The 12,702-nt window shown below is 46.2% G+C and overlaps 1 protein-coding gene across 2 annotated transcripts in view; it reads right to left on the reverse strand.

Moving 5' to 3' along the window:
• Positions 1-2,513: 2,513 nt before the first annotated feature.
• Positions 2,514-12,702, reverse strand: part of RNF8 (ring finger protein 8, E3 ubiquitin protein ligase) — a 38,948-nt gene continuing 28,759 nt past the window's right edge. The window contains exon 8 of one of the 2 annotated variants that reach the window (XM_011944526.1): positions 2,514-3,011. In XM_011944526.1, the coding sequence (XP_011799916.1) occupies positions 2,995-3,011 (17 nt within the window). In that variant the 3' untranslated portion in view covers positions 2,514-2,994. The remainder of the gene's footprint in view (positions 3,012-12,702) is intronic. The other variant, XM_011944531.1, reaches the window with a different exon arrangement.

Here is a 12,702-nt window from a genome sequence, read left to right on the forward strand (position 1 = left end):
GCCTGTAATCCCAGCACTTTGGGAGGCCGAGACGGGAGTGGATCAAGCCTGTAATCCCAGCACTTTGGGAGGCCGAGACGGGTGGATCACGAGGTCAGGAGATCGAGACCATCCTGGCTAACACGGTGAAACCCCGTCTCTACTAAAAAATACAAAAAACTAGCCGGGCGAGGTGGCGGGCGCCTGTAGTCCCAACTCGGGAGGCTGAGGCAGGAGAATGGCGTAAACCCGGGAGGCGGAGCTTGCAGTGAGCTGAGATCCGGCCCCCGCACTCCAGCCTGGGCGACAGAGCGAGACTCCATCTCAAAAAAAAAAAAAAAAAAGCCGAAAAGTAAATGATGGTGCAAATACACAATGAAATAACAGGCAGCTTAACAAAGAAAGGAAACTATGTACTGACATGGAATTGTTGACAACATATATCTGAAAATAGTAAGGTACAGAATAGTGTACAGTTTATCATTTGTGCAAAACAAGGAGAAAGACCACATGTGTATTTGCTTGTGTGGACAGGGAAGATCTCTGGAAGAATACACAAGGAACTGTAATACTTGTTGCCTCTGAGTGGGAAGTAGTCGCTGTGGGGAAAGGGTGAGAGGCATTTCATTCTACGCCATTTTGTACCTTTTATTTCAAACTATGTGAACATATTGTCTACTCAAAAAGTGTACGTCTGTACTCTCCTAAAAATGAATTACAATATGTAAACTAAAGACAGAACATACAAAAATTGACATATACCAATGCAATCTATAAACAAAACACATGTATAGGGAAACAAGAAGTTATTAAATCAAGGTGGTAACAATCTTTTCCTTTTGCTATTTTTCCAGAATTGTTATGATGTGGTTATAGTAAGTACTTTTAAAGCAATTTTTCCATGTTTAACTTGACTTCCTCCATGATTCTACCAGTATTTCAATTAGTAATCATGGGCAGAAGAATGGAAATGAAGACTAAGGACTCCAGAATCCTCAAATTCACAGTATATTCAACAAAGAAAAAATCCCTGCCATCCTTAAAAAGTTGGCAAGTCAATAGTTTCCAACCCTTTATGAAAATACATGGGGTATAGGCTGGGACTGGTGGTTCACAGCTGTAATGCCAGCATTTTAGAGGCCGACGCAGGTGGATCACTCAAGGTCAGGAGTTTGAGACCAGCCTGGCCAACATGGTGAAACCCCATCTCTACTAAAAATACAAAAATTAGCTGTTTGGTGGCACTTGCCTGTAATCCCAGCTACTCAGGAGGCTGAGTATTTCAATGTTATCACTTGATCCTTGGAGGCAGAGGTTGCAGTGAGCCAAGATCACACCACTGCACTCCAACCTGGGAAACAAAGCGAGACTTCATCTCAAAAAAACAAAAAAGAAAATACATGGAGTATAAAGAACTACAAAAGAACGGTTCTTGGCTGAGCATGGTAGCTCGTGCACATAATCCCAGCATCTTGGGAGGCTGAGGCAGGAGGGTTGCTTGAGGTCAGGAGTTTGAGACCAGCATGGTCAACATAGCAAGATTCCATCTCTACAAAAATAAAAAATAAAAAATAAAAAGAAGTGAAAAAAGGAATGGTTCTCTAGTTAGGCAGTAAGAAGGCAGAGGGAAGCAAATCATTAAATTATATAATGCACAGTTTCACAACCCGAGTAGAGGGCTCCTAGTTTCAAATAATCATTCTTTAATTTCTCGTATTTTTTCTCATTCTCATCACAGGAAACCAAGGAAGCCACAGGTTATCCCTAACCTTCTATCTCCTGAACATCAAAACTAGTTTCCTTTCTGTTTAAAAAGGGGAGGTTGGCCAGGCATAGTGGCTCACGCCTGTAATCCCAGCACTTTGAGAGGCTGAGGCAGATAGATCATTTGATGTCAGGAGTTTGAGACCAGCCTGGCCAACATGGTGAAACCCCGTCTCTACAAAAAATACAAAAATTAGCTGGGTGTGATGGCATATGCCTGTAGTCCCAGTTACTCGGAAGGTTGAGGTGGGAGGATGGTTTGAGTCTGGGAGGTGGAGGTTGCAGTGAGCTGAGATTACACCACTGTACTCCAGCTTGGGCAACAGAGTCAGATCTTGTCTCAAAAATAAAAATAAAAATAAAAAATGAAGGAGAGGTGGAGAAAAGAGAGACTTTTAATTTAAAAGAAAAATAAAGAAAAAAGCACATCAAGTTATCATAAAATCATTGCCTGTGTGTTTATGATGCAGGATAAAATAGATTTGGAAACATTCAAATGCCAGCTGAAGGAAAGGAGTTCTTCCCACCCCTGAAACAAGGTAAACAGTGACCCATCTCTGTAATAAAAAGGAAACACGACAATCAGGGGGTTAACAGAGCTCGTCTGGTGTGGCCATGATCTGCGGCTTGGCCTCTTAGGCTGACATTCACTTGAAGTCTATCATCTGATATAGTCACTTTCTTGGTTGTAATCTATGAGCTGCCAGTGTTTACTTGCGAGACTGTCTGGGAGCAGGAAGGGAAGGAAGGTAAATACACCAAAGCCCAGCTGAGAAACTGACAGGTTTTACATTTTATTTCCAGGAAATGAGAGAGTATTCTCACAAAGAAGAGGTAAGCCATCCTCTCAAAATAGACACCGCCTTCAGAGGCAGCCACGGGATACACCCAACCTATCCAAAACAATTGTCACCGGAGGTGTTTCTGAGGTATCAAAACAGTAACAACAACAACAAACTAAAAAAACAAAAGAGAACTCAAATAACTCATTCGACATGTAGTGAGGCAGAGTCTATGAAGTACCCTAAAGCAGTTGGGTGCTGGGAATCCTGGTGGTGCTTCAGCCAATGATGGCAGCAGGGCTGGCCACTGTGGAAGGCAAGTGACTGAGGGCTTCCTAACTCAGTCTCTGTCCCACAAGACTTCTCAGTTGACCTTCAGAGCAGCGGAGTCACGGCTAGAGAGAATGCTCCAGACCATCTCAGGCTCCCATTGCCTGGCAGTCTTTCAAATGCCCTTAGAGCATGGTCTTCAGAACAATCTCTTTGCTTTGGAGAAAAAGAAGAGAAATAAATAAATGAGGAGCTGGCATTTCCCTTCCCTGGACTCCCTGCTTCCAGCCTTGCCACTCTGTCTCTTCCTCACACAGCAGCCATAGCAAACTGAGAAAACAGAAGTCAGATCATGTTACTCTCGCTCAAAGCCCATTCCTCATTCCTCTCATAGTAACAGTTAAAGTCAAAGTCCTTTCAAAGGCCTACAAGGCCCTACACAATCTGCATCTTGCCCAAGCTTCCTCTCCTCATCTCCTACCCACTCCCCAGCGCTCACTCCACTCCTCAGCACTGGCCTCTTTGCTGTCCCTCCAACATACCAGCACGCTCCCCCTTACCATTCCCTCTTCCCCTACATGGCAGCATGGACGCCTCCTTCAGAGCTTCCCTCAATAGTTCCTGCTCAGAGGTGCCTTCCTTGATTACCCTACCAAGCATTGCCAAGGCTTTCACCATCACCCCTTCTCCCCTTCTTGCTTGATTTTTCTCCACGGCAGGAATCACATCTAACTTAGATTTTCACTTTTTACATCCTCAGCATCTAGAACAGTGCCTAGCACAAACCTGGCCCTCAATAAATCTGCTAAAGCATGTTAAAGGAGGGAATGAATTATATACAAGAACAGACAGGGAGAGGCGGGAGTTCTTCCTGTGTCCAGAGAGGAAGGGGACAAGAAAGGCTATTTACTTACTAGCCTCCAGGCTTTTCCAATAGCTTCTGCTTCCTTGATCCCAGAAAGGTGGGGATCCTGGCCTATGCCAAAGGCACAATAAAGTCACCGAGCAAATTTTCCCCTTTCTCTGAGACTGAATTCTAGAATGCTTTGGTAGGGGATTGAAAGGACTACAGAAGTTATTCGTCTCCCACTTCTGGGTAGCCTTTGAGGTGGTGGGCCTTGGGGCTGGGCATGCCTTCATCCTTGGAGAGAGAGAACCAAGTGGGGTTCCCTCCCTCTTAGCTAATGGTCTCAACTATTAGCTCACAGAAGAATACAAAAGCCACAAGAAAGAAATTATCTCAATGCCCCTCAAGCAAACTTCCTTGCCCCACCTCCCACATGAAACTCTTCCTTCTGTAAAACAAAGAATGTACCCTTCTACTCTTTTTTTTTTTTTTTTGAGGCAGAGTCTCGCTCTGTCGCCCAGACTGGAGTGCAGTGGCCAGATCTCAGCTCACTGCAAGCTCCGCCTCCTGGGTTTACGCCATTCTCCTGCCTCAGCCTCCCGAGTAGCTGGGACTACAGGTGCCCGCCACCTCGCCCGGCTAGTTTTTGTATTTTTAGTAGAGACGGGGTTTCACCGTGTTAGCCCGGATGGTCTCGATCTCCTGACCTCGTGATCCGCCCGTCTCGGCCTCCCAAAGTGCTGGGATTACAGGCTTGAGCCACCGCGCCCGGCCCCCTTCTACTCTTTAAAGACTAATTCCTTTCTGAGCTCTGCACTCCCTGTCTTCCCCTGCCTTCCAAAGAATCACACCCTATCCGCTATCTTGGTTTTCCAGCATGCCCTTCTCTACAGGCTCCTTTCAATCAGCAATTGAACATGCTCGAATCTCGTCTTTAAAAAACAACAAGGCCGGGCGCGATGGCTCAAGCCTGTAATCCCAGCACTTTGGGAGGCTGAGACGGGCGGATCACAAGGTCAGGAGATTGAGACCCTCCTGGCTAACCCGGTGAAACCCCGTCTCTACTAAAAAATACAACAAACTAGCCGGGCGAGGTGGCGGGCGCCTGTAAGTCCCAGCTACTCGGGAGGCTGAGGCAGGAGAATGGCATGAACCCTAAAGGCAGAGCTTGCAGTGAGCTGAGATCCGGCCACTGCACTCCAGTTTGGGCGACAGAGCGAGACTCCGTCTCAAAAAAAAAAAAAAATAACAACAAAAACTCCATTTCACCCTACTTCCTCCTCCAAATACAGCCTTCTTTTTTGGTGGTGGTCCTCACCATCTTAGTCACAGCCAAATGTTGTGAAGAAGTTGTCCATTCTTTCTGTACTCCCTCATCTCATACTCACTCCCCAATCACTGTGAACTGACTTCTGACTCCACCATCCCCCATGACGTATACTAGATAAAGTCACTGATATCCCACATGTCTGCACACTCAATGGGCAATTTTTCATCCTTATCTTGTTTAATGTCTCAGCAGCATTTCATATACGAACTTCTCACTTTATAACTCTTCATAAACACGTATTTACTGAAGAGCTACCATGTGCCAAACACTCTTCAATGCTCTGAGAATACTACAAGGAGTAAGATAAAATTCCTGCCCTCAAGGAGTTTAGAAATCTTGAGGCAAGAGTACACTAACAAATATTATTTCAATCTGGTAAATGCTTTCAAAGAAATAACAGGGCAATGTCTAGAATGTAATGAGGGGGGTCTACCATAGACAACAGTGTGGCCAGGAAGGCTCAAAGGACACCATGTAATGTCTTTTTTTCTTTTTAAAGAGATGGGGTCTGGCTCTTTGCCCAGGCTGGAGTACAACGGCACAGTCACAGCTTACTGGAGACTTAAACTCCTGGGTTCAAGGGATGCTCCAGCCTCAGCCTCCTGAGTAGACAGGACCACAGGTATGTGCCACCATGCCTAATTTTTTTTTTTTTTTGAGATGGGGATCTCACTGTGTTGCCCAGGCTGGTCTTGAACTCCTGGCATCAAGTGATCCTCTCACCTCAGCCTCACAAGTAGCTGTGAGGACAGCCGTGTACCAGCTCTAGTGTCATTTGTTGCCTGCCCCACATACCTCTTTTTCCAGCTCTCTCTCTTTGACCATTCATCAGACTGTCCTGTAGGCCCTTCTTCTACTACTCATCCCCTAATGTTGGTGTTTCTCACGGCTAAGAACTTGCCTTTTGGCTCTTAATACCACAGAGAGGGTAACAGTGGTTCATCCACTTCCATGGCTCATGATCCCCAAACCTAGGATCTCAACTTGGCCTGTCCTTCAGGCTCCAGATCCACACATTCAAATACCCACTGAACAGCTCCATTGATGTCCTCAGGTGCCTTAAACTTCTCAGTTGAGAACTAAATTTGTCTGCCCCAACTGCTCCTATTTTAGTAAATGCATCATCATCAACTCAGGTGCCCCTAATAGAAAGAAACCCGGACATGATCTGAGTTCCCCTGCACTCCCCACAGCATATCAGTCCCACAGACCTGTGGATTCTACCTCCTTAACTACCTCTTGAATCTATCCACTCTGGCCATCCCTGCTGCTACTTCTCTAGCCTAGCCACCATCATCGCTGGCCATGATTACTGCCTTTATTTTTGTTTCCAGAACCATGTAGTCTCTTCACTACAGCCAGACTAACCTATCCAGAAAAACACAAACATCAACAGTCAGATCTCCACTTAATATCTTCTGATAGTTTCCCCCTGCCCCTAGACTAACTCTGCAACATGTGTGTAACACCCTTCATGACCCAGTCCTGCCTACTTTTCCAGGCTGAATGCTCAATATTCTCTCTAGCACTCTGTACTTCTCTCAGCCCCTACAAACCCCTTGCTTTTACTTCTTGTCCTTCCACCTAAAATATACACTCCATGTCCTTCACTGACTCAGGGAAGACTTTCCTTGACTCAGCACCCTTTATTTCTCATATTGTAGGATTTTACTATAAGGAGCCTAGGGCCTGCACCTAGAGCAAAAGTTCCATGAGGGGAGAGGTTGCACATGCCCTCTTTGCTTTTATCCCCAAGCACTTAGCATTTAGTAGGAGCTAAGAAAAAGGAAAGACCCAGGACTGGGCATGGTGGCTCATGCCTATAACCCCAGCACTGTGGGAAGCTGAGAGCTGATTCAATGAGCGCAGGAGTTCGAGACCAGCCCAGGCGACACAGTGAAACCCCATCTCGGCCAGGCGTGGTGGCTCACGCCTGTAATCCCAGCACTTTGGGAGGCCGAGGCGGGCGGATCACAAGGTCAGGAGATCGAGACCATGGTGAAACCCCGTCCGAAACCCCATCTCTGCAAAAAATACAAAAAATTAGCCAGGCATGGTGGTGCACACCTGTAGTCCCAGCTACTAGGGAGGCTGAGGTAGGAGGATGCTTGAGCCCAGGAGGTGGAGGTTTGCAGTAAGTAAGCTGAGATCATGCCACTGCACTCAGCCTGGGCGACAGGAAAAAAAAGGAAAGACCCAGAAGAAAGGAAGCAAGGAAGAGATTTTCTTTGGGGTTGGTTCTGGTTCAAGTTTAATGAGACAAGGGTAAAAGCAGTCCAAACTCTCCAGGGTACAGAAAGTAATTGAAGTAGAAGCCCTAGCCAGGAAAAGGAGCATGTCTGGTTATATCAAGAACCATAGCAGTAGGCAGTTGGACAGAATATATATCCAGCTGATGAGGTATAACCAGACACTCTCTATGATTAGTTCATAGAATATCAACTTATTTGAGCTTGCTCTAAAAATACTCAGTGTTCATCTAGGGTTAACCAAGAAACTCAAAGAAAAGTTGCTTTGGTTAATGATGCTACTCTATATTTGCACAGGTAGTCTCCTACAACAGACATTCCTGGAAGTAGGTATGAAAAATCATAAAATTACATGTTAGGAGGGAAGGAGGATCCATGTTTTAGAGGGCCAAAATAACTGTATTGTCACTAAAAATCAAAAAAGGGCAGGAGAAAATTTTACTGTGGGAAATAGCAATGAACAATCTGAAGTGTCTCCTGCTAAACACCAGAGATGGCCAGAACTGCTCATGTTCCATCTCCAGGCCCTTTTCCAAGCCTGATGGACAAGCTAGGCTGGTGGGCTGACAGCTGGGCTGCAGCCTCCAGCAGCAATGGGATCCTACCATGGCCAGCAAGCACTGATTTTCACTTTCAGTACAACATGGTGCAGGGCTCACTGGAGTCACTGACTCTCCTGCATTGGACTCCTCAGGGTGTATTTAAAGCTATAGTAGCCCAGCAGTCAAAGTCAGCCTTGGATCTCTCAACCGGGGCATGCATGGTTCCCTCAAACTCAATCTTCCATACATTTAGGGTGCACTGAAAGATGATTAATAGCATCTAGGAAGGCCACTCTCCTAAACTGTGAAAACTTTTCTGGGTGCCCGCAAGACGGTAGCAGCTTTTGGTGAAAGGAAGAAGACACTCTACCACAGAGCACGAAGTCAGAGAACAGCCTTTTGACCTCCAGATGGAAGGACCATTCAGAAATCACAAGGATTACAGAGTCAATAAGGAATTCAAGGTTCTAGGACTTCCTGGGTTGCTACTCCATACAGTCCAATTAATCCCACAGCAGACCTCTACTAAGTTTCACTAGGTGAAGAGTTCCTATGATGCCTTTGTCATTTCAAACTGTGTATTCTGAGGTGTCAATAAGAGTGATAGGGGGAAAAAAAATTAGACCAGGTGCAGTGGCTCACACCTGTAATCCTGGCACTTTGGGAGGCTGAGGCAGGTGGATTGCTTGAGCTCAGGAGTTCGAGATCAGCCTGGACAACATGGTGAAACCCTATCTCTACAAAAAATAAAAAATATTAGCTGGGTGTGGCGGCACGCACCTGTGGCCCCAGCTACTTGGGAGGCTGAGGTAAGAGAATTACCTGAGCCTGAAGGCCAAGGCTACAGTGAGCTGTGATCACGCCACTGCACGCCAGCCTTTTTCAAGAAAAACAATAACAAAAAAAGAATGATAAAGGAAAGAAATTCAACAGAGGAAAAACCACACCTTGATGACAGGAAGGATACTAGGTCACAAAAGAAGAAGAGAAGGAAAAATGAAGGGCGATGAATAGGGAAGTGGTGAGAGAGAAATTAAAAAGCTTCTAGTAACAAGTCTGATAATGTTCCATCCCATTACAATTTTGCAAAGCATACTTTTTCTTTTTTTTTTTGAGACGAAGTCTCGCTCTGTTGTCCAGGCTGGAGTGCAGTAGTGTGATTTTGGCTCACTGCAACCTCTGCCTCCCAGGTTCAAGCAATTCTCCTGCCTCAGCCTCCTGAGTAGCTGGGATTACAGGTGTATACCACCACGCCCAGCTAATTTTTGTATTTTTAGTAGAGATGGGATTTCACCATATTGGTCAGGCTGGTGTCAAACTCCTGACCACGTGATCTGGCCCCCCTCAGCCTCCCAAAGTGCTGGGATTACAGCTGTGAGCCACAGTGCCCGGCCTGCATACATTGTTTAAAGTAAAAAAATCTTAAGAGCCAGACGCGGTGGCTCATGCCTGTAATCCCAGCACTTTGAGAGGCAGAGGTGGGCAGATCACCTGAGGTCGGGAGTTCGAGACCAGCCTGACTGACATGCAGAAGCCCTATCTCTACTAAAAATACAAAATTAGCCGGGCGTGGTGGCGCATGCTTGTAATCCCAGCTACTTGGGAGGCTGAGGCAGAAGAACTGCTTGAACCCGGAAGGCAGAGGTCATGGTGAGCTGAGATCGCACCATTGCACTCCAGCCTGGGCAACAAGAGAGAAACTCCATCTCAAAAAAAAAAAAAAAAAAATTCTTACGAATACAGTGTTATATACTATTTGAGTACAAGCATGTGGACACTTCTGCCTCATCCTGACCTTGCCACGATCCATTTTCTCTTAGACAAACACTGTCTTATACAAGGCAGGCAGAAATGCTGACTTCATGCAAATGACCCTGATTCTCCCGGGACAGAACTGAGTAGGTTACAATTACCTGCTAACAAGTACTCTCTCTGGAAGAGAGAGGATTGCTGCTGCCACTCCCTCAAAATCCCTTTAAAAGGCTGTCTTTCAGCAAAGGAGGATGGGCAATATCAGGGAAAGCCTTACAGGTGGGCTGACAGATACTCTTCAGAGCCTGGGCTTTGCCAGTTTCTCCTGTCCTGTGTTGGGACCACCCTCTACTTAGCCTATAGGAAGCTGGCAAGAGATACAGGCCATGTGGTCTGACCTGGATACATCTTCCCAGACACCCCCAACCTCTGGAGGGGACTCTGTGTCACAGATTTACACAATAGTTCACAAACGACTCTCCCCACCTCACACATGTGAAGGCCATGGCACACTCTAACTAGTAGCCACAATTCACTATTATAGTAGCAAGGGGCCAGGTGCAGTGGCTCACGCCTGTAATCCCAGCACTTTGAGAGGATGAGCGGGGCACATCACCTGAGGTCAGGAGTTGGAGACCAGCCTGACCAACATAGTAAAACCCCGTCTCTACCAAAAATGCAAAAATCAGCTGGCTATGGTGGTGTGCACCTGTAATCCCAGCTACCCAGGAGGCTGAGGGAGGAGAATCACTTAAACCCGGAAGAGGAAGGTTGCAGTGAGCCAAAATCGCGCCATTAAACTTCAGCCTTTCAGCCTGGGCAACAAGGCAAGACTCCATCTCAAAAAAAAAAAAAAAAAATAGTGGCAAGGCAGCTAAGGAATATAGTTTGAAAAAGCCCTTTGGTTGAAAATCACTGTTCTAAAGGACCAAGGAGATTTTATTTCTACATTGCTTGTTATTTTCTCAGTACAACCCAAAGAAACTGCTAGGAAAAGCAAAACATAAGAGTTTTAACACTCTTGTCAACCAACTAACATTGAATGAGAACGAAAGAAACGGGAGGGGAGCAGCTGACAGAAGACTGCTCTCTCACCTCACCAGCTCCAGAGGGAGATCATCTATAGGGGATTTCAAAAAAACCTTTCCATTCAGAAAAAGTCTCATGTCAATATCCCAGAGAGCCACAGTGACTCATGATACAGGACAGTCTGTTATCTGTCCTAGCTCCAGAGCATCCATCTCCAACTCAGGACCCAGCATCCTAACATTCCCATCCTCCTCCTCTCCTCTGGTCTCACACAAGAGATCAATAGCTAATCAGTCATGAGACTCTACTACTCCCACTGACATATGAAATTTCAGTAACCATCCCAGGAGGCCTATAAGTGAGGCTGCTCTTGGTGAAATCAGAACACAAGCATGTCCGCATGGGCAACCCCCTGCTGCCACAGGCAGGCAGGTCTCCTCTGAATTGATAAGAGCAATTCCTGCTCCAGGGCCTGCAGTGTTAGGACTCTGACAATTATAAGCTTGCCAGTCCTAGTTCCCAGATCCTAAATTTGGTCCTTTTTAAAAATTCCAATGCAGCAGGGATTAAACCAGCTTTCAATTGGCCCTGGAATATGGAAGGAAGGTTGGTATTTAAACCGAGAATTTTCTCTAAACCCAGTGAAGCTGTTGATAGCTCTGGCATGTCTTTCCCTAAATCAGGTCTCAGAAAACCTGTCTGTCTCCAGAGAAAACTTCAAAGCTGCATTCGGTGCGATAACTACAGAAACCAAGATGGTTGCCAGAACTGCTCCCAGCCAATGCATTTAACAGGGAAGCTGACTCATTTTACTATGTAGCCCTCTAGTGTTACCAAAAAAGTGAGAGACACCCTCTTTAGCCTTTGGAGAGAAAAAGGGTATCTGTTATTACTCCGCAGAATTAACTCTGTGTAATAGGAGTCAGGCGTAAACTTAGGACACAGGGCCCAAGGCCCTTCTTTCCTTTTTTTTTTTTTTGAGACAGAGTCTTGCTCTGTCGTCCAGGCTGGAATGCAGTGGTGCAATCTCGGCTCACTGCAACCTCTGCCTCCCAGGTTCAAATGACTCTCTTGCCTCAGCTTCCCAAGTAGCTGTGACTACTGGTGTGTGCCACCATGCCCAGCTAATTTTTGTATTTTTAGTAGAGATGGGCTTTCACCATGTTGACCAGGCTGGCCTCGAACTCCTGACCTCATGATCCGCCCATCTTGGCCTCCCAAAGTGCTGGGATTAGAGGTGTGAGCCACCGTGCCCAGCCTTTTCTTTCCCTAATGTTTTGTGAAGCCATTTACCATGCTTAGATTACAGGGAAAGAACTTAGGTGGTAGACCGGGCGAAGAAAGCCCATGGGCGTCCCTAGGTCTGCCTCCAACCCCATCCCCCGACTCAGCAGACTTCAGTTCAAAGGCCACAACCTGATCTTGGCCAGATCTGGGTTCCCAGATCACTGCTCCTCTCAAAAAGGGAAAGAGGGAAGAAAAAACATTTGCAAAGCCTCCATAGGTACTTTCTAAGCCTTGGCATCATGTGAATATTATGTCTCGTGTGGGCCACACTGGGAACTGGGGCAGGGCAGGTCACAGCTTCTCATGCCTGTGTTTTGCTTGTGCTACTGTCTCTGCTTAGAAAGCTAACTGCCTAGGGAACCTTTAAGGCTCATTCAAATGTCATTTCCTTGATGAAGCTTTCTCCCATACCTGCACCTCCCCAGGCCAAATCAGATGTGTCCCCTCCTTTGAAGTTTCATAGCACCCTGATAAGGAACTCATCACACTATCAACTTGCCTTTCTATCTTCTCCGCCAGACTGTTCATGCTGTAAGGGATGAGATAATGTCTTATTTATCTTTTTCTCCTGAGGCCTAGTGTAGTATTCCTATAAATGCTTATGGAGTGATGGGAGGTGAAAAGGAAGAACAATGGGATTCTGCCAGAATCAAGTAGCTCTTGGAGGTGAAATTCTGTGGGGGCTTAAATTTAGGCACAAAACCCAGTAGCACACAGCTGTTAGTAATGTGGTAAAACTTCAGTTCCAAAGAGCCAACTTTCAAAGGCCGCCCTGCCCTCCCACAGGTCAGAATGTATTCCTTGGGCATAACAGGCACAGACACACGTCCTGCTCAGCCTCTGCAACAAGCCTGCTGCCTCCATTCTGGCT

The sequence above is a fragment of the Colobus angolensis genome, unplaced genomic scaffold (genome assembly GCF_000951035.1).
Source record: "Colobus angolensis palliatus isolate OR3802 unplaced genomic scaffold, Cang.pa_1.0 Scaffold105, whole genome shotgun sequence".
NCBI lineage: Eukaryota > Metazoa > Chordata > Mammalia > Primates > Cercopithecidae > Colobus > Colobus angolensis.